Raw genomic sequence first — 23,711 nt, 5'->3', positions numbered from 1 at the left:
ACAGCCTTGGTGCAGTGGGAAGGGGCTTGGACCTGCCTATGCTCAGTGTGCTGGGCTCTGCTGACTTCCAATGGGAGACCTCGATTTGGGGGATGTGGGGATGCTTGGGAAAGAGGGCTGGGGAGTGGGAGGAGGGAGAAGGGGGGATCTGTGGATAGTATGTGGAGTGAGTAGAAAATTTCTTTCTTTTTTTTTTTTTTTTGGTTTTTTGAGACAGGGTTTCTCTGTGTAGCTTTGCGCCTCTCCTGGAACTCACTTGGTAGCCCAGGCTGGCCTCGAACTCACAGAGATCTGCCTGGCTCTGCCTCCCGAGTGCAGGGATTAAATGCGTGCGCCACCACCGCCCGGCGAAAATTTCTTAATAAAGAAAAATGAAAGGAAAAAAATTAATACTATAGACATATGAATGTGCTAATCTTATATTGTACAGAGAACTACTACATTCTTGTTTACACTGCATTAAAATTGTGGTTAATATAAATAACAGTGATAATGTTAAAAATCACTTGGATTTTAGTCAATAAATTGAGCAGAATTTGGACATTAGCAAAGGTGAATTTAGCTTTGTTTTGCATAAGAGAATTGGAACCTCAATATTTAGGTATCAAAATATAACTTTATTCATACTACTTTATTATTATTGAGTGTTTAATGTTTAATTAAAGAGGAAAACTTCGTAGAGACAAGTACTACAGTTATTTCAAATTCTAGTAACTTAGATGAAAGGAAAAATAAACATGAACACATATTCAGAAAATACTGGATATCATAGGAGTTTTTTTGAAAAATATAATGATAAATGGGATGCTATGAATGAAATGGGATGATCATACTTTGGAAGTAAGGGACAACAATCTAGAAAGACACTAATATTCTGAATGTATATGCATTGTCTTTGAAAAGTTGCCTTAAATCTGAATTTATGTCATTTTTTTCTCCTAGAAACTTAAAAAAATAAACATGAATACACAGATAAGTGCTTATACATATACTAAGCTAGTTTAATCATAGTATACTAGAACTACTTAAGCATCAAAATAAAATGATATTTCCTCTGGACACACAAGCAGATACATCAATTACTAAATGTAAGCTTGATGTATATCTATCAGTTTCCAAATGTAGGAAGACTTAGTCATTTGCTTTTCATCACCTTTATGTTTTCTGTGTTTTAAAATAAATGTTTTGATCTTATGAAACACTAAATTTTACATGTTTAGTTGAGTTGTGGCACCATATGAAATTTTGTTGTTAAATACCACCAATTCCTCTAGAGTCAAACAATGATAAGTTTATGTAGCATGCTAAACAATTTTTTTCATCTGTAAAATCATATTACTATATAATTCTGTTTTCCTGTATATAAACTTCATGTGTTTACAAATTTTAAAAAAATTATGATGTTGAGAAAAATACCTCATTGTGTACTGAATATTGTATTTTGTCTTCAGTTCTCCTTGGCTAGCATATACATGCATCCATGATGCCAACTGGGAATTCAAAACACTCTCAAATAAATAAATCTCTAAGGTAAATGTAATTATTATATTTGAATGTCACAAACCTAACACATAATTTTGAATACCTGAGTGACAAAATGAAAAGATAATAATGAAATTCAGTAGCTCACAAACTGGTTATGCAGGGTCTATGTCATTCCATTTTGGGGTTTTATTCCAGCCTTGAATATAAGCAAACATTTCTGTTTACTTGATGTAAGAGCTGATGATTTTTCTTATTACCTCAAGGTTAAGGAACTGAAAAGCTATTGAACTACATATTGAATTACTGGAAATATTTTGTATAAAAAAGTATTTATGATCAATTCTCTTCAATTTTAACATAATATTGAAATAATCCCTTCAATGATTTTGTAATTAAGGACATATCAGGCAGATAATAAAAGAAATAATAAATATGTTTAATTTTGTTTCATGAAGTTTTAAAACTTATAACTTGTGTCAATTGATAGTTTTTTTTTAGTTACCACTGTGGAGTAAGCACAGTAGAATCTAAACTACTCTCCAATTGAGAAATTACTAAAAAATATTTTGCAATCCATTTTTGTGGTCTTATATTGAAAAGCATATATTGTTTTTAAAAGTCAACCATATTTCAAAAAGATTATCATTTTAGATAAAAATTAGTGAACAATAAAAGTATCCATAATAAGTGGGAACATTACAACTATTTCTGATACTCCATTTAAGGGTTTTATTTTCATTACTAAGTCAGTTTGACTACATGAGAGTTAATACAATGTAATTGTTTTATGTCACAAAGTACGTATCAATCTTACTTGGATGGGAACTGTTAATGTGTATATCATCAAAAATAATGAGGCATTTACAAATGGAGAGCTAAAACAATTCTAAATGACAATATCTAGAATATAGAAAAGTTAAAACAGTGCTATGAGATCTGTTGGAAATAAGTAATTTGGTTGTACACACTAAGGGAACTTTTTCAGGAAATTTGTATGGTTTTCTTTTTAACTGAAAAAGGTTTTTCTTCAAGACTTGGTATTTCTACTGAAGGATGGTTAGTTTCATGGAGGAGTCACATTAGACATTCCCATGACTTATCATGATTGTATTATTACACTATCAACTACTCAGTTTGATCATACACTTATAAGTATAAATAAGGAAATCTTTATTATGTGGAAAAACCATCTATGTAAAGTTCATAATATTAACTAAAATAATATTTTATGTGTTATCCTCACACCAGGGCCATGCTAATCTTTTCTGTATCATTCTAATTTTAGTATATGTGCTGCCAAAGTTGCACAGAGAATAATTTTATACCTGTAAAGTGACTGCTTCCAAAACTTATTGAACTTTCAATCTAAAATACCAAGTAAGCTGTAATAAACTTCCTGATACAGTATGAAATAAAGACAAATGAAATTGTTCATATCTAAACTCTACACTTCTCTAAAACAAATATGTATTACACAGAAAATAAAATTAAAAGCCTGTGGGTAGCATTTTAAAACTCACTACTAATTATAAATACCATATTGAATCACAGATGTCATAAGCAGCTGCCCATAGTTTGTGAAAAATTACACAATAATTCTTTTAAATAACTTGAATTTTGTACAACTTTGTTATTACAGCACCTTTGAATATGTTTGAAACTAAACAGTATTTAATATGAGACTCAACTTGGTGAAAACTAGGACAGATCTATTATACAGGAAAACCTATCAGAAGTGTTTATAAAATGTGACATGAGTGGGAATGTCTAATGGGAATGTAACATGAATGGGAATGTCTAATGTGACTTGAGCATGTGTGAGAATGTCTAATGGGAATGTGACTTGAGTGGCAATGTCTAATGGGAGTGTGACATGAGTGGGAATATCTAATGGGAATGTGACATGAGTGGGATGTCTAATGTGACTTGGACTTGAGTGAGAATGTCTAATGGGAATGTGACTTAAGTGGAAATGTCTAATGGGACTTGAGTGGGAATGTCTAATGGGATTTGGACGTGAGTGGGAATATCTAATGGGTTGAGTGGGAATGTCTAATAGGAAGTGAGTAGGAATGTCTAATGGGAATTGAGGGGGGGAAGTCTAATGGGAATGTGACATTAGTGGGGATGTCTAATGGGACTTGAGTGGGGATGTCTAATAGGACTTGAGTGGGAATGTCTAATAGGTTGAGAGGGAATGTCTAATGGGAATTGAGGGAGGATGTCTAATGGGAATGTGACTTGAATGGGAATGTCTAATGGGACTTGAGTGGGAATGTCTAATGGGACTTGAGAGGGAATGTCTAATGGGACTTGAGTGGGAATATCTAATGGGAATGAGTGGAAATGGCTAATGGAAATCTGACTTGAGTGGGAATGTCTAATGGGACTTGAGAGGGAATGTCTAATGGGACTTGAGTGGGAATATCTAATGGGAATGAGTGGGAATGTCTAGTGGAAATCTCACTTGAGTGGGAATGTCTAATGGGACTTGAGTGGGAATGTCTAAATAGAAGATGTGGCAGGAGTATTCTGTGTTGAAATTAGAATATTAGTAAATATTGTTCAAAACAGTAGTTGAATAAATTTAAATTTAAAAGATTTCTCAAAAATGCATCCACTTATCCACTTTTATTTGCGAGGTTGTCAGGGTAGCTACCAGGGAAAATAGAAACATAAATAATGGAAACTGACATGATTTTGTAAGTTATATATTTCAATATGGAACATAAAGATAATTTTAGAAATATAATAGCTTGAATATCTTACTTTAAAAAATAAACAAATTTAAATTTTAGTTTTGATTTATGCAATATGGATTATAATCAAAATAGTTTTAGAGTATTTACTTTTATTTTATTTTATTTTATTTTATTTTATTTTATTTTATTTTATTTTATTTTATTTTATTTTTGGTTATTTTGAGACAGGATTTCTCTGTGTAGCTTTGGAGCCTATCCTGGAACCTACTCTGTAGGTAGACCAGGCTGGCCTTGAACTCACAGAGATCTGCCTGCCTCTGCCTTTCTTGGAGTGTTAATAGTACAGAAAATATTTCATATTTCAACTTATCAATTAATCTACCTATGATTTATACAGTCACTTAAAAATTCTTTTGCTTATGACAATTAGTCTTTAATATTTACTATCTTTCTATCATTATCTTGCTAATACCTAAAATGAGAACACAGACACCATCAAAAATAATTCACTGAAAATATATTAATCCCAATAAAAGGAGTTCGAAGTAAACTTAGAGCTTGTAAAGCAAAGATGTATTAATAATATCAGAAAAGTTAAAAGTAATAGCAAATCTACTTGTTAAGAAAAAAGTAGTGCTGCACATATTTTTGTCCTCTTTGGCCTTTGTGGAAAACTACTGTTAGTGCTCTCCATTTTCTTCTCAAATGTGAAAATTCCCTCAAGCACAAAGAACTGATAAATGAAGGATTGTTAGTAGTCAAAAAAAGGCTATTTTCATGTGTAGTAAATCTCATCCATCTATAATTTACATGAGTAAATTTTTTAATACAAAGAGCTAGAAAGAAAGCCATTTAGAAATTCTTTTCTCAAAGAAGCAAGGTTTTAAGTGATAGTCATGGCTTTAAAAATAAAGTCTCTGTTTTAATCATGTACAATGACAATACTAAAAAGCCATTGAGAAATCCTTTAAAGTGACATTCATTGACTATCTTAAGACAGTTTTTCTTTCTTTTATAGAAAATAATAATTAAGAAATAGTATTATTAAAGTCATAAAAGGCTCAACAAAATCTAACAAATATATTTCCCTTTCATTCTCAGACTTTGTAGAAAAAAGAGAACACTTTATAAGTAGATATAGTATTTATAAGTAGATATAGTATTATAATGAACACAACATTTTAAACTACTAATCAAATCATTGTGCTTCCCATCATTATAATCAACTATGCAAATTTTAAACAACTATATACAATATGTGTTCAATGAATTTAATATCATCAGAATTTAAATACTAACTACATATTAAATATCTGAGAACAATATTAACCTGAAACCCTAAGTAGAGCACTAACCTCTTCTAAATATCATCACAAAAGAAATATGTCATATAACACACTAATTTTAATGTACATATGTAAGAATAATATTCACATACTCATGTCCTTCCAAGTAAATAAACAATTTAGAATTTGAAAGAAAATATTAAAAGCATATGTTATATGCTATAGGGTCCTTTATACTACCATTTTATACCAAGATTTAATGTGGGATTTTGAATTTTTGTTCTAATTCTGTTAGTAGTGTTAGTAACTCAAAAGGACCTTAAAGAACATGTAATAAAAACATGTTCTGTTATTCTTTCTAAAATAAAAATAGGGTATACAACATCTGAGACACTCAATTTTTTTCTGTAAAATAATAGCTAATCAAAAAACACTGTGAAAAGAGACAAATTTTTAAAGGCAAATTACTCAGAGCAATGGTGTGTATTCAATAACTTAATGCCAGATAAATAAAACAAACTCATTTGAATGATAGTCTAGTGTCACAAATTTTTCCTAGAGATTTTCAAAATTCAGATGCAATCACTGAGAAATATGATCTCTGAATCTTTCTTTCTATTCCCATATGGATGGAATTATGTTTCTTAATAACCAAAACACCAACATAGGGAGTACAAAAAATTTTACAATCTTCATAGAATTTCCTTCACTTTAAATGTATGCATGAAGAATCATATTAACTTCAAAAATACTTTTAATAATTAAATTACTGGAAAATATAACTACAATCAACTCAAAAAATGTACGAAATTATTTTACATCATACAAATCTTTAAAAACCAGAGATAAGAATGGTAGTTTTCTCAGTGACAATGATAATACATGTTTTTGATATGTTGGTCTACAGATTACTTTTATTTTTTGTTGTTGCAGTTTTGATTTGTTTGCCTTGAAATTTTTTTTTCTTACCATGTATACCTTTCAGAGGATTTCTTGGATGAATAGTTCACTTTCATTTCCAAACTACAAGAGATGATGTTTAAAGTCTTCAGTGATCACAGGACAAGAAATTCTATATTTCACAAATGATATACACCCACCAGTATGTACACAAAGATGGCATTGTATCACATCACAGTTATTAACATCCAGAGCAAGCAAGCAAAGGCAATATTGAAAATTCACTATAACAACGCATTTCTTCTTCCAGAAATTTCAATTTATCTTTAAATTTATGCTTCCAATTTACAGCTAATTAAAGCTCATGTTTATGTGGTACTTAATTTGTAAGGTCTTTTTTGTTTGGCTTGACTTTGTAAAGAAATACAAATTACAAAGTTAATGACTTTGGCCAAATTTTGTAATCACAAATCACTGAAATATTTGGGGAAAGGAATAGATTATGTTATTCCTAGAAAATTATATCTCACTGCAGATTTCAATAGTTGATATCCTGGAATCAGTCTAGGGCAAGAAAAATAACATGTTATCAAAATTAGATGATTGTGTTGTAGGACTCTCATTGTCAGTCATGATATGTGGCTATAATTGACATGCTAAGATACTGATGCACAAAATCAATGTCACTGAATTCAACAGTGATTAGCAATCTTATCTCAGGCTTAGTCTAATGTCTTATCTATAGCATTCATCTGTTTATGAATGATAGCTATCCAAACATTCCACTATTCTGCACGTGCATGTTTTACACATATTACCAGTATGAATATTTGCACCTGTGTTTGAGGGTACACATGCATGTTTGTGGGTGTTCATGTGGAAGCCGGATGGTGACATCAGATATCTTTCCTCTATTGTTCTCCATTTTTATTTTGTGAAAGAGCATATGCCAATGAACCTGAAGCTCATCAGTTTGGCTAAACTGATTGGCCAAAGAGTTTAGGGGATCTGCCTGTCTCCATCCACTATCCCAGTTCTATGGTAACAAGCAAGTGTCATTGTAGAATTTCTTTCATATGATCTGGGTTCTAAACTTGAGTCCTTACATTTGTTCCATAGACACTTAATCCCCTGAAACATCTCACCTGTCCCTCACTGTTTTATACACTGTTTTATATTTTTCCAGATATATTTTATCTGGAAAAGTTTAGGGTTTGAGAGTGTCTCAATTCAAATCACAGAATTTCATGGAACATTAGGTGTGAGGGAGTAGTGCAAATGAAGTTTCAGGACAGCCAGTGCTATACTACATAGAAAGAACATACCTCAAAAAATGTATAATAAAAATAAAAAGACAAGGATTGGTGTATAGAAGACCCTGAAAATGGTACCTTTATTTTTGTTCACCTCTTTATTGTTAATATTTATTGCTTTCACTGTATTATTTGAAGAAGAGAGCTATATTAATCAAGACTGTGGTTATCAAATGCATCTTTTTATGTAAAAAATTAACAAAGCTTATTCAAAAATAACTTTATTCCTGCATTTTTCTATGATCATACCAATATGACAATATAAACTGGTTAATGATGTTAATAGAAGAGAGTCTATTGAAATTTTCCCTCTTCAATTTCAAGTTCTACATTTCTACTACAGTATGTAGAAAAATCCTTCCATAATCCAAATGGAAATTGATGACAAGCAAGAGCAAAATATTTCTCAGATATAAGAGATTCCATTCAATATGTTAATGATATATAGCCAATGTTCCAAATTTTTTCAAACACCAGAATCAGAATAAAGCTAAATAAAGAGTATACTTTCATTTGTAATATGTAAAATCTCTGCTAGAACTCCTTTTTTCTCCACATGCTTATTTCTGAATGGTTGACTAATCAGCTAAGTGCAAATACCATCCTAAGACCGCTTTTTGAGAAATATTACTCACTTTATGTAACGTAAATTGTAATGTTTCTGCCTTCTTTTGGAAGAAATATTTTAACCCATTTTTGCCAGAATTTTCTCAAGCAACAATGTTTTTTTTTAAAAAAAAATTACAGCCTGACACATTTGCCCCTTCCTAACTTTATTTGGTTTTCTTAATACTGACTGTATGTGAATGTTTACATAAGTTCATTTTTCTGTGCTTACTTATCTTGTTATCTTTCTTCGGTACCAGTGAATATAAGGCACTTCTCTTAACATTGGTTCTAAATTAAAGAGTATGCAAAAAGTGCAATAAGCATTGCAAAGGTAGAACAAAATGTAACTATTCAGATAAGTTTAATGGTCTAAGTTAGATTGCTGCAATTATCCAAGTAATATGAAGAAGATATTTATTAAGGAAAAAAATAACTGTGACTACTAACATAAAATACACAGTTGATTTATTTTTTAAGTTGTGAAAAGAATCACAATAGTCATTTGATTCTAAGATAGACCATTCTGTTAGTAATATATTAATAACAATCAATAATTCATTTTCAGTGGTACTTCTTATTTTTTGCCTAATTCACTAAGGCATTTGTCTTATGATTAGGATATGTATTACTTAGATGTATTATGAAAAATATCATTATACAAAAGCATTTTCAATTTTATTCATTTTAGAAATTATCAAATAATTAAACTAGAATATAAGAATATCTACAAAATACATCATTTTCCATTTTATTTGTGTCATTGTATATTTATATACTCAACTAAAATTTCTGTGCAAAGTTTTTCTATGCTCTTAAAAATAGTTAGCCGGGCAGTGGTGGTGCACGCCTTTAATCCTAGCACTCGGGAGGCAGAGCCAGGCGGATCTCTGTGAGTTCGAGGCCTGCCTGGGCTACCAAGTGAGTCCGAGGAAACGCGCAAAGCTACACAGAGAAACCCTGTCTCGAAAAACCAAAAAAAAAAAAAAAAAGTTATGAACAATATTTGCTTTACTAATTTCTTGGGCCAAGGCATTGAAAGTTATGAATTGCAAATGCAGTTCACAAACACTCAGTATACATTTTTCTAAGCAAGTGAGAAATTTAGCTCAGGAAAAATTGTCTGTAGAAAAATAAATAGAATTAAAGTGCTACTAATAATAGATATTCTTATGAAGAAATAATACTAGTAAAAAGAATAATAGTGATAATAACCAGAAAACTGGAGTTCCCATTGGAATGGTTAAATATAAACAAAAGCACACTTTGAAGATATTAGCCATCTCATACATTTGTCATTGAGGTGAAGAATCATGGAATTCATCCAAACTGTAAAAACCACTCTAACTTCATTCAAAGTACAACAGGAATCCTACAAATGAGTAGGGTTCTCTTATCTTTGTAGCATCATGCAATGGTGGGTCTATTGCAATAAAAATAGACCTACTGTGGAATTAATACCTTACCTTCAGGGTATTATTAAGAGAAAAATATTAATATAGTTCTACTTTTTAATTGCATGTATCTCCAATGATCTTTCATATTCAAACTGTTCCTCAAATTATGATCAATTATTTGCACTGTTTTCTTGAATCTGGTGGGTTTCTTTTAGTATTTGTAACTTTCAATGAAAAAGAATATATTTTTGATTTTATAACCATTATATTAAGCCTGAATAAGTTAAAAAATTTTATTAATTGCAAATGAGCTTACTAACTTACTGTGTTACCCAATTGAAACAATAAAATCAAGAGTATCATGACTTTTAGAGAAAAAAAATTGTAGATAAATTCCACCACTTAACTTTATTAAGGATATAACTTACTTAAACCATTTAATTTACTCATGAATTTCTAGATAAATTTGTGCTTATTTCTCCTTGGAATACTAATTTAAAAAGCAGTGTATAAACTCTTGTTTTCAGAAATGTATTGGACTTTAGATTATTGTGCAGAGATTTCTTGGTTCTTAATATGCTCTTATTTCCCTTTGTGCCCATTAGGCAAAGCAAACATATTCAATTTTCCAAAAGTCATTATCTTCTCAGAATGTTTCCTGAAGGATCTTGAAATATACAAATATTTAACTGGTAATCTAAATTAAAGATGCTTGCCTATCTCATTCTCTGGCTGGAAGATGAGAATGAGCATGCTTCCACTTTCTTAAGCTGTTTCAAAGCTTTACCATGTGAATGAAAGTTTGATGAGTCAACATAATCTTCAATTTCTATTATGAATATGACACTCTTCATTGTTGGGATTTGGTGGCATGATGTCAAAGGGAAGAGGAAGTGGATATGTTAGTATCACTGAATTACCTTGGGCATCTACATATTTGCCCACATGAAGCTAGGATTCACAAAACCATTTGGATTGAGAGCTGCTTATCACATTTGAAAAAGCTTTCCTATGGGGCAAGAAGTCCAGGATTTTCTGATTCTCTTGAATAAGATGATAAAGAGGGTAGTGCTGTAATCTTTATTATGCAATTTTTGTAGTATGCACTCTAGGAAGAAGCATTACACTGCCACCTACAGACAAAATTACCCTTATTATAATCATCAGTCTGTACCAAACCTTCCCAATTTAGCATTCATTTTTGTGTACCAAATTTAAACAAATTCACATTACTATTTGAACATTGTGTGTAATATGATTGTTTTGATATTTCCTAGAAATCAATGGTCCTTATAACTCTATGTCAAGTGAAAAGAATGAGAATAATAAATTAGAAATATTACTTAGGAACTTGGATTACCTACCGGTCTGGCATGTACAGTCACAGGAGTCTTGAAGGTTGTCACTGTGTAGCTGCACTCAGAAACACTGTAGGGATCAGAACTGCTGGAAGAGCACTTGGAGATGGAATCACAGCCTACAAAAGTATTGTCAAGAGGCAGTTCCTGAATGATGTGGTGCTTTGAGTTCAGGGGCGTTTCAGGCTGGATCTGGAATGCAGGCTGAGGAGAGGCAGATTTGTAGTGTCTAGCCAAATCAGGGCTGTCAGGCTTGAATGTAGTAGGTGTAGTGCCCCAGTTGTATTTGCCCATGGTTTGCTCTTCCAGCTCAATGGGAAGGTCTAGTGTGACACTGTTTCTATCATTGTCGGCATCATCCGGTTTTGCTTCTTCAATAGTAACAAAATTAAGCAGCAGGTTCTTGGGGGCATTCTTCTTCTTTTTCTTCTTCTTCTTCTTCATCATAATCATTTGCCTGTTTTCTGGGTTTGGAGTAACCCACTCAGAATTTTGTTTGTTTTTCTGAGAAGCCTTAAGGTGTGGTGATTGGCGACATCTTACTACAGCAGTGATGAAAATCACTAGGACGACAGTTATGGTGCCGGCAACAATGGCAACCACAATCTTGACATAGTCAGTTGTTGGCGAGGATGAATTAGTTGTTTCAGTATTTTGAGTTGCAGGTGAGTCGATGCTTTTGCGCACCAGTTCATAAATCAGTGTAGCATTGGGCACTGACTCGTTCACAAACAGATTGACATTTACAACATTGAAGAGAGAATCAGGTTGTCCTAAATCATTAGCTTTGACTATCACTCTGTGTAAACCAAGATCTGAAACAACACATTTCTCTTTCAGTGTGATGTTGCCTGATATTTGTTCAATCGCAAACAGTCCTTTTATGTTTCCTCCAACAATGCTGTAACGAAGCTCAGCATTCATGCCAATATCATCATCAATTGCAACAACCTTGAAGATGACTGTGCCAGGTGTGGTGGATGGTAAAACCCATTCAAAGGAGTAATTGGAAGGAGGGTCAATAAAAATTGGTTTGTTATCATTGACATCAACTACATTTATGGTTACTTTAGCAGTTGTAGAACGTGATACCCTACCACCATCCTCAGCCATTACATAGAAAGTGTAGGATTCTTGTTTTTCTCTGTCAAATGAAATATTTGGCCGGATGACACCAGTCTGTGGATCAATAGTGAATTGATTATTCACATCCAAGATGGAGAGAGTAACTGCAGAATTCTCTCCATAATCAGGATCAGTCACAGTGATTAGCCCTACTGTGCCATGCTTTGGAAGGTTCTCAGGGACATAGAAGTTGTACTCATTGTGAGTGAAAATTGGGCTGTTATCATTCTGATCAAGAACAGTCACAAAGACAGTAGCATTGGACATTAAGGGTGGAATTCCATTGTCCTGTGCCAGGACGGTAAAGTAATATTTTTCCTGTTTTTCTCTATCTAGTTTCTTCACTGCAGTCAGGATGCCTGTACGGCTATCCAGGTCAAATTCAGGTGGTGCATCAAAACCTAACAGGTAGTTAATTTCAGCATTGCGTCCACTGTCTGCATCTGTTGCACTGATTTTTGTCAACTGTGCACCAGGAGAGTTATTCTCTGGAACAGAAAGGCTTATGAAAGACTGGGTGAAAACTGGAGCATTGTCATTTTCATCTTTTACTTTGATCAGGAGCATGGATGACTGATTCAAAGGAGGTTTGCCAGCATCAGCGGCGAGTAATTTGATGGCATATTCTCTTGTAGACTCAAAGTCAAGAAATGCAGCAGTTTCCAAGAGGAATTGATTACTGAATACTGGACGTAATCTGAAAGGAACTTCATGATCTGTGAAGCATGTCACCCTACCATTATGTTCAGAATCCTTATCCATCACAGTTATGAGAGCAATTTTTGTGTTAAGCGGAGCATTCTCTGAAAGAAGCACAGTGCCATTGGTAGGATTGACGATGTATCTTATGTCAATTGACGGGACATTATCATTGATATCTGTAATATTTACTAGCACCATAGCGCTTGCTGGTTTTGATCCACCATCAGTTGCCAAAACCAGTAACTTGTGGCTTGGTGATTCTTCCCTATCCAGTGGTTCTTTGACAGTGATAAGTCCAGTGGTAGTATTAAGGTGGAACAGTCTCTTAGCAATGTTGGAGACTAAATTGCTGAAATAAAAATGAATTCTGGCATTTTCACCGATGTCAGCATCTGTGGCGTGGAGCTGTGTCACTGAAGAACCTATAGGAGCATTTTCTGGTATACTGACTTCAATTTCCTTTTCTACAAAGACTGGGTGGTTGTCATTTGTATCAGCAACACTTACTTGCAAAATCGCTGTACTGGATCTTTGAGGAAAGCCACCATCTTCAACTTTTACTTTCATCACATAGGTATCCTTCTCTTCTCTATCTAACTCCTTTTGAACAATCAGCTGTGGCATCTTGTCTCCTTCTGGTGTTTCAATGATATCAAGACCGAAAGTATTTTGACCCTGGAAAACATGGAATGATACATAATTTAAATTATATTAATATACAATATCACATGATTGTAAATTATAATTAAATGTATGCTAAATCGTGTAATGAGAATGATTTCCAATTTCTAAGATCCATAGGACAGTAGGATACTCTCTGAAAAAATAGCAGAAAATTATAGTTCTGAGTTTCAACTTGGCCTACAGTTAACATTATGAACACAAACAATGTAAAAAAAATTTAATATATTCAATACAAGGCATCTTTTGATAGTAAATGTCATTTATTTCATAAATTATTTACATTTCCAAAAGAAATGTACAGAATTTTCACAAGGATTGTCCCTGAAGTTTCAGCGATAATGGAGCTATTATTAACTATCTTGTTTTTAAATCACACATTTAAATAAGACAATTAATGCAACATTTTAAAATAAATGAAATGAAAATAAGCATCCCACTTACATTTTATTGATGTCTCTTTTCATAGGAAAGAAAATGTTTTGCATGTTTAATTTATATACAGTGTGAAATTATCAAGATGAAATTTATTATTTATCAGGCACATTTTAATAAAAATGTTTTATAAGAATGTGATATATTAAAAATTATAATGGTTATTATAATTAACAAAGATAAAATTAGGGACATATGGTAACTAGTAAATAACTTTTTGTGATGATATACAAATAGACTTTTAGAAAGGCTTAAATTCTCAATGCTTCAAAATTGCAAGGTATAAAATTTCTCGATTCTCAATTTTATTCTATTAACTGTAGGCATATCAATAGTGGTTCCCTAAAATGGTCATGGAATTTTTCTGAGTATGGGACATATGGTGGTAAGTAAAAATAATTAACATACAGTAATAATTAATGTATGAAGTGAATAATAATCAATGACTTTCAAAGTATTTAAAAATGGTATTGAGGCCAGGCAGTGTGGTCATGCACACCTTCAATCCCATCACTCTGGAGGCAGAGGCAGGCAGAACTCTGTGAGTTCGAGGTCAGCCTAGTCTACAGAGCAAGTTCCAGGACGGGCTCCAAAGCTACCCAGAGAAACCCTGCCTCAAACAAACAAACAAAAAAGATGGTATTGATATCAGCAAAATAATACACTTACTGAATTTTTAATAAATATAATGTTTCAAAGAAATAAATATTCCAAAGTTAATGCGTTTCAAATGCAACTTTTCAACTTAGAACTTAAATATACACTGGTCAAACTATTAAAATTTTAATTACTAAGCTTGTATATTTATGCATTTTCTGCATATATATTTAGATTTTAGTATATCTAAAATTTGAGTTGGGCTGCTTTTTCATAAAGATTAAATGAAGTTAAATTTCCAAGAACATACTTACTGTCATTTATTTATTTTAAATGAAATTATAACAATCATAAGACAATTTTTTGTAATGTTCAGGATGATAAAATAAATATATTAGTTGATGGATATCATGGCTATTGCTCTCCTGTTTTTTTCTTAATGAGTGAATTTTCAATGTTAATGGAGCATTTAAATTTAAATTTTAATTCATTAAAATTAGAAACAATTTCAAATAGGTTAATTCTTTGTGCAAGCATTTTAAATCGTTTTGGAATTTCAACAGCTCCATGTGGTTAATAGCTATTGTAGGGGATCATGCAGACAGCATACTTACATAATCAAACTATATGGTTCAAAAATGTAACCTTTTATTTTTAGTTTGTTCGTATTTTTAAATTATGTGTATGTGTATCTGTGTATTGGTATGTAGTCATGGAGGCAAGAATCTTCAGATACATCTGAAGTTGGAGTTAGTAGACATGGTTGCTGGGAAATGAACTTGCACACTCTAATTAATCACTCTTAACTGATGAGCCATCACTCCAGCCTCTAAAATAGTTTTCTTTACAAAAATAAAATCTACTGAAAACATACTTTTCCTCAAATATTTAAGTGTCTATATATGACTTCCTACCTTCATGTTTAAATGTCATGTGAGTGAATCACTAAGTCACTTATTTAATTATTTAAGCCTTTAATATACTAACACATGCAAGCACAGAGTAAAATAAAAACAAAAAAACAATTCATTGTTTATATGTACAATGTGTAAGGATATAACACACGCATTAACTGTCTGTTTCAGTTATAAATGTGTAAGATCAAAATATTGATCTTATTTTCAAAGATAGGAGAAGAGCTAGCAGCTCTTGGTTAAATTATCATTTCAAAATAATTTTCTCATCAATGTAGACAAAAGAATATTCATTATGTGTATACTTATATTTTTTGCATTTTACATTATTAAAATTATATAGAGCATTATTCTCTGAAATAATCTTGATTTTCTGTTAAGGGTATAATAAATGCAAAAGTGTTAATAACTAATAAAGTTATAAAACATTTTATAAACATTTGTGTTGAAATTATGACAAATATTTGTAATTTGTGGCTAGGGCATTACTTATGAAATATTAAAGTATATGTCTCTTAAACAAATATAGGTCCAAACAATATGTAAACCTTAGAGAAATCAACATTAAATGAAATAATTAATATGACTTTTTAATTTTGATACCATAAATTACATTGATTTCAAGTACATAAAATTGCCAGTTCTAATTAAGGTCAAGAACATTTATTTTATAGACTTAAAAAAACCCTCCTTTAATACAAAAGGCTTTATTTAATCAATGAGTGATATTCCCTATTTGATTAAAAAATGAGCTTTGGAGTTGCAAACACATGTCAGACCGACATACAAAAACCATGCTAAAATAAGTAAAATGATAAACTTGAGTAAGTCTCTAATTCTATGCAGAATCATATAGAATCAAAGAACCAAAAGTTGATGCTGAACTGAAACTCTCAAGAGACATTCTTTTGCTTTTGAAAAGTAATAGATGTCAATACCAAATTTTGCCTACTGTTCTGGGAAAGAAGTAGCCCAACCACTGTGGTAAACTATAATATTTTTGACATGCATGTGCATAACACCACTTCATTGCTTATTGGAAGGTAATAAATAACCCAGCACTTTCAGTGTCATAAATCTGGTACAGTTGCCCAGAAAATGCATACAGTGCCAGTAAGTACTAAAAATAGTTCCAAAGCGATTGGATTCTAAATCTGATTAAATAAAGGCATTTACTCTGTAGATCAAGAAAAGGTGGTGGCAAGACTAAAAATTCCCTCCTCAGCTTTTACTACTGCAAGATTTATTTTTTTAAAAAAAGTGACTTTTAAAAGTTGTGGTTTTTTTTCTTCTTACATATACAGGTACATCTTTGGGTAGAAGGAATGACTTTAGGTTACAGAACAGTTTGAAATAGATAAACTATAGTGAAATGGCTATTTCAGAAAACAGTAGGGAAATATACTTAACATTCTCCTTTAAAATGGAGGATACTATAATGAAATTGCTTTTATTCCACTATAATTGTCTTGTCTTGCTGTGTAAGTTGTCAAACTATTAGAGATAATAATAACTATTGCTTATCTATATTCAATAGCATGTTGCTATTTATGTTCTATGAACTATTTCTGGAGTCCTTCTTTCACCATTCATTTATAGCACTGTGAAGGGAAATACAGCAAATTGGATTTTAAACAAAATAGATTGAGTTTGTTAGTCACATATATGTCAATAATTCTGAAGCCACAAAGTCCTTCTTACATTACGTTTAGAGTTAAGGAAACAGAATAATGTATAAGAAAACAAACCCCTACTTTTCAAAATGAATTTGAGCTAAAATATTCATAGTAATAGTGCTAATTTGGTAAAGTCACATAGTGCTTATGATATCCTACATAATCAATTCATTACCTGCATTTAGCAAAGCTTATTATGAACAAAATATTCACTTAATATTACTCAACATTTTTTAGTGTCATTACAAAGAAATTCTTTCACTGCACATTTATTTTAAAGATTTTTAATTTCCTTTTGGAAGTGAATAGATATTTTTTAAAAGTTTTGAGTATTTTTTTAAGTTCTGTCTTTTTATGGCTATGTACCACTGCTTACTCTATTAAACCAATAAACATATTACTGACAATATATCTTTAAATTGAAAATTTTTTATGTATTAACAACTACACAATGCTGATACTGGAATCATTATTGTTGCCTGATGACAAATTTAACAAATTCATTCATTGGATTCCTCTTCATTCCTTTGCATTTTGTCTGTTCTTCACTTAATTTTGGAAATATAGATGTTTACTTACAGAAAATGAGTAAACCTAGGCATGTTGCCGCATGTCTTTATACACAGCATTTGGGATCCTGAGGCAGGATTGTCAGTTCCAAGGTAACCTGAGCTAAATATTGAGTTCCAGGACAGCAGAAAAAGGAAAAATATGGAAATGACTAAATGTGAGACATAGAAAAGAAACGAATCTAGAAGGAACCTCACAATATTTGATGAGTATGTATGCTAATTCCAAGTTCTAATTCTTGCTTGTAATATTTGCCTCTCTTATATCCTTTTCTCTCTGACTCTAAGATTTACAAAGGTTAAGCATACTCATAACTCTGAAAATTATTTTACTATGTCAATATTTGATACAAAATTATACAAGAACCAGAGATTTCACTGTTAAATTTTACTTGAAAGTATTTTCTTTTAAAGAATATATCTCCAAGCTTGTAATTTTTATGCCTAGATAGTTTAATTGAATGAAATGTCATTCCAAATTGCTGCTAATTAGCTCTTTTTAAAATATGTTCCCTTGTTCAAAAGTTAGATGAGCAGAGTTTACAAGAAAACAGAAAAATAATGTGTCACATCACTAAACCCTAATATTTGAATGTCCTTCAAGTATGTAATAGCTTTCCTTGTCCAAAAAGGATACTGAAACTCACTGAAGGTAATTGACTTTTTTGTCAGAATCCAAACAAGAACTTTGTATTATGAAGAGTTCTGAGCATGAGATAAATATCAGGTAATCGTTATTAAAAAAAAAATGAACACCACCATTTTTGTGTGCTTTTATTTTGTTACAGTTTGATATATTTAGGGGTTATTGTTTTATTGGTTTGTAGGGTTTTTTGTATTGTGTTTTGAGGTTTTGTTGTGATTTTTAAAAAAGAACTATAAGTTGGGTGGGTTGGGACAGGGAGAGAATCTTGAAGGACTTAAAGGAGAGGAAGAATATAATCAAGATATATTTAAATTTAAAAACTGTTTTAAATAATAAAACACATAATAAAAAGAAAAGAATAAGATGATATCAAACTGATTCCTACAATAGATAATCTTTGTAATTTGAATATACTTTACTGGAAAAATTTTTTTAAAAAAAAAAGCAAAACAAAACAATAAAACTCTGCTTGCTGATTCTGGAACATTAAGCTATCCCCACAGGTTTCTATGAACCTGGGGGCCTATCCTTCCACTGATCCAAGAAGTTCACCATATTGACACAGTCGAGAAGTCCTGGGCTCAAGAGATTCTCCTGCTTTAGCCTCCAGTGTAGATGTAACCAACCGTCTTATTAAATAAGAAACACAGAACCAATGCAAAGAAGAAAGCCAAGAGATGAGAGCTAAGAGCTAAAACCTTACCCTTCCTCCTGCGGTGGTCCTACCTCTCCAAAAGAGAGCTACTTCCTGTGTTAAAGTCTTTATATAGACTTTCTGTTCTGCCTTCTCATTGATTGTAAACCCAACCACATGACCGCCTCGTCACTGCCTGTCTGTACAGACCTCCAGGTCTTCTATGGTTGGTATTGAGATTAAAGGTGTGTGTATCCAATGCTGGCTGTATCCCTGAACACACAGAGACTTACCTAGCTCTACCTACCAAGTGCTGGCTGGGATTAAAGGTGTGCACCACCACTGCCCAGCTTTCCTATGGCTTGCTAATAGCTCTGATCCCCGGGGAACTTTATTTATTAACATACAAATAACATTTTAGTAAAAATAAAATATCACCATACTCCAGAATATCTAGAACTACACAAATGATGTTGGCATAACTGGACATCAACATGTGGAAGATTACAAATAGATCGATATCTATCTCTATGCAAAAAACTCAAGTCCAAGTGCATCAAAAACCTCAAAATAAAACCAGTTACACTGAACCTGATAGACGAGAAAGTAGGGAATAGTCTTGAACTCATTTCTACAGGAGACCACTTCCTAAATATAGCACCAGTAGCACAGACACTGAGAACAACAATTAATTAATGGGACCTCCTGAAACTGAGAAGCTTCTGTAAGGCAAAGGACACAGTAAATAAGACAAAATGACAGCCTATAGAATATGAAAAGATTTTCACCAACCTCACATCTGACAGAGGGCATATCTCCAAAATATAAGAAACTCAAGAAACTAGACATCAAAATAAAAATTATCCAATTTAAAAAATGAGCTATAGAGCTAAACAGAGAATTCTCAAAGGAAGAATTTCAAATGGCCAAAAGATATTTAAGGAATAGATCAGCATCCTTAATTATCAGGGAGATGAAAATCAAAACATCTCTGAGCTACCATCTTACACCTGTAAGAATGGCTAAGACCAAAAGCACCGCAGACAGCTTATGTTGAAGAGGATGTGGAACAAGGGGAACTCTCCTCCACTGTTGGTGGGAGTGAAAACTGATACAGCCACTTTGGAAATCCATATGGCGGTTTCTCAGAAAATTGGGAATCAATCTACTTCAAGACCCAGCTATACCACTCTTGGATGTATACCCAAGGAATACTCAATCATATCACAAGGACACATGATCAGCTATGTTCATAGCAGCATTATTCATAATAGCCAGAATCTGGAAACAACCTAGATGCCCCTCAACTGAAAAATGGATTAAGAAAATGTGCCACATATACACAATGGAGTACTACCTCAGCAGAGGAAAAAAAAATGACATCATGTAACTTGCAGACAAATGGATGGATCTAGAAAAAATCATCCTGAGTGAGGTAACCCAGACTCAGAAGGACAAACATGGTATGTACCCACTCATAATTAGATACTAGATATAAAGCAAAGGGTAATCAGGCAACAACCCACAACTCCAGAGAAGCTAACTAACAAGGAAGACCCAAAAAGAGATGTATGGACTGCCACAGGTAGGGGAAATACCTGAGATCTCCATGAGTAAACTGGAGATGAGGGGTGGGCAATGGAAGATAGAGGATAGGGGATGAGAGCATAAGAGAATAGGATGGTTGAACTGGAACAGGGAGGGAGGGGGAATGCAGTGAAAGAGATACCATGATAGAGAGAGACATCATAGAGATAGAGAGAAACCCAGTGCTAGGGAATTTGCCAGGAATTCCCAAGGATGACCGCAGGCTGGGCAACTCCAATAGTGGAGAGGGTACCTGAACTGAACTGACTTGCCCCAGAGATCAGACTGGTGAATACCCTAACTGCCATCACAGAAATTTTCTCCAATGACTGATAGAAGCAGATACAGAAATCCACAGCCAAACACAAGGCAGAGCTCCAGGAGTCCAGTCAAAGAGAGAAGAGGGATTCTATGAGCAAGTGCATCAGGATCATGATGAGGAAACCTGCAGGCCTGACCAAACCAAACTAGAAGGAACTCATGAAAGTCAGATCAATGGCTGTGGAGCCTACATGGGACTGGACTATGCCCTCTGCATGGTGAGACAATTGTGTACCTTGATCTGCTTGGGAGGCCCCCTGGTGGTAGGATCAGAATCCATCTCTGGTGCATAAGAGGGCTTTGTTCAGCCCACTGCCTATGATGGGACACCTCTTGCAGCCTTGAGGCAGGGGGAAGGGCTTGGACTTGCGTCTTCTGAATGTCCCTCCACATAGGAGGCCTTGCCTTCTTGTGGGAGTGAATGAGAGGTGGATTGGGAGGGGAGGCTGGGGGGCAGGAGGAGGGAAGAGGGGGATCTTTGATTGGTGTGTAAAATGAATGAAAAAATTTTCTTAATTAAAAAAAAAAGACTTGTGGAATCTCAACAATATGGCTAACAATGACAACAGCTGTCATGCCAAATGGGATTGGGGTAAGCTCATGGGGCCTTACCCCTAGATGGAGAGCTACATATGATTCTAACTGATGAGATAGGGAGAAATAATATTCACCAGGTATGAGAATCATAAAGGGTTACCCAATCATATACATACATACAACTTAAAACAGACTCAGCAGGTTACTTTATATATTTAACCACATATATGAAACAAGTAACATGGAACATATATGTAACTTTTAACAATAAAAAGGTTTTCTTTTTTTAAAGAGGTCAGGAGTTTAAGAGGGAGCAGAGGTAGGGTGAGACATGGGAAGGATTGGAGGGAAGAAAGGGAAATTGCATAATTAAGTTTGAATTATAAATTTTTTTTTTTTTTTTGGTTTTTCGAGACAGGGTTTCTCTGTGTAGCTTTGCGCCTTTCCTGGATCTCGCGCTGTAGACCAGGCTGGCCTCGAACTCACAGAGATCTGCCTGGCTCTGCCTCCCGAGTGCTGGGATTAAAGGCGTGCGCCACCACCGCCCGGCTGAATTATAAAATATTTTAAGGATATCTTCCATGCTATCTTTAGTACTACTCTATTACTTCTGAACTGTAACATTTTTTGTGGATAAGTCAGATTCACAAAACATAATTCACTATGCTAGGTAATTAAATTATAAAATATTTCACTTTTTTGTTTTTGTTTTTCTTAAAATTTTTCTTTCAACTGGGAAATTATACAAAATAAATGATCTAAAATACTTTAGAAACATTTCATGTATAATACCCTTAACTTGAACTATTATTAAATCAGTAACTAATATAAGGATCAGTTTTATGTAAATTGTAAAGTTAAGTCTGTTAAGAAATGTTTCATAAGCTTCATAGACCTTGATGTAGAACTAAGTGTTTGTTTATTAATAATGAATAGCTAACATTCAAGATGCCTGGATACAGTGTCAGAAACAATTTCTGGTTGAGAAAGTCAATAAGATGATATTTTCAGGAGTAGGAAAAATAGTGTTACATGATATAAAGCTTTACCACAATATTTTCCCTTGTAAGTCTCAGGGTTCAGTCTCCTTCCATCGTTCATTCTCTGTACTTTTGTTGTTCTTTATTTGCTTGTTTTATTTGTTTTTATTGTGGTGAAGACAGTTTTACTATGAAGCCCTGACTAGTATTGATCTAATGTCCATCCTCTTGCCTCAACCTCCTGATTTCTGGGATTTGTGTCATTATACCCAGCTCTTGAGTGTTTCCACCTCTGCACAATTGAAGAGACACATCCAATTTCTTTTGCATTCATTATGCTCAATGTACAGAATCTCTATTTTTTATTCCTTCAAAAAAGATTATACTTGGCATGGGGAATTCAATTTATTCTGGGTATGAGTGACTCTACTTCTTTTTTTTTTTTTTTTTTTTTTTTTTTTTTGGTTTTTCGAGACAGGGTTTCTCTGTGTAGCTTTGCGCCTTTCCTGGATCTCGCACTGTAGACCAGGCTGGCCTCGAACTCACAGAGATCCGCCTGGCTCTGCCTCCCGAGTGCTGGGATTAAAGGCGTGCGCCACCACCGCCCGGCTGTGACTCTACTTCTTTAGCAAATTGAAGTGAGAATTTCTCAGAGGTTTTTAAAGCCCCTTTTCCTGGTTCCTGTGTGCTTTAATCCGGGGCAAGATAGAACTACTCCAATACGATCTACAGTTTCCTACTACTTTGGAAGCACCGTAATGGTATCACTATGAAATGTTCCTCCATAGGATCATGATTTGAATGATCTTTCCATATTTGTTATTGCTACTTTGGGAAATGATACTTAGCTGGAATAGGTAGGTCACTTGTGTGAACATTTGAAATAGATGCTAGATCCTCATTCTGTCCCTCATTCTGTCCCTGCTTTCTACCATGAACTAGGTCATCTGTCAAATACTACTGCTGCCATCATATGACTGAACTATGTTAGATTATGAGCTAAAAAAAGCCCTTCCTTCTATAACTGTTTATGTCAGGTGTTCTGGCAGGGCAACAAAAATAAAACCCACAAAAGTCTTCTATCTTGTCAGATAATTTCTAACTCTGATATATATCAGACTTGTAAAGCAACACTATGATATGAAAAACGCCATCTGTGGTCTAGAAGCATAGCTACTGTTCATGTTTATAGAGTCATAAATGTATTAAGCAAACTATAATATTTAATTTCAACAAACATTATGAACTATGACACTGATT

At 33.2% G+C, this 23,711-nt stretch overlaps 1 protein-coding gene and 1 non-coding gene across 4 annotated transcripts in view; both read right to left on the bottom strand.

The window, feature by feature from the left end:
• Pcdh11x (protocadherin 11 X-linked) overlaps nt 1-23,711 on the bottom strand; it is a 609,896-nt gene that overhangs the window by 522,448 nt on the left and 63,737 nt on the right. For 2 of the 3 annotated variants that reach the window (XM_052735076.1, XM_052735067.1), the window contains exon 3: nt 11,054-13,549. In XM_052735076.1, coding sequence (XP_052591036.1) covers nt 11,054-13,549 — 2,496 coding nt within the window. Of the gene's footprint in view, nt 1-255; nt 358-11,053; nt 13,550-23,711 lie in introns of those variants that run through there. The other variant, XM_052735086.1, reaches the window with a different exon arrangement.
• Nucleotides 2,688-2,793, bottom strand: LOC128117928 (U6 spliceosomal RNA). The gene has a single exon (XR_008220951.1). It is a non-coding gene; the product is annotated as a U6 spliceosomal RNA (small nuclear RNA).

The sequence above is a fragment of the Peromyscus californicus genome, unplaced genomic scaffold (assembly GCF_007827085.1).
Source record: "Peromyscus californicus insignis strain IS unplaced genomic scaffold, ASM782708v3 Scaffold_10__1_contigs__length_136768540, whole genome shotgun sequence".
Taxonomy (NCBI): domain Eukaryota; kingdom Metazoa; phylum Chordata; class Mammalia; order Rodentia; family Cricetidae; genus Peromyscus; species Peromyscus californicus.
The sequence above is the reverse complement of the archived record's forward strand: the minus strand, read 5'-3'. Positions and strand labels throughout refer to the sequence as shown.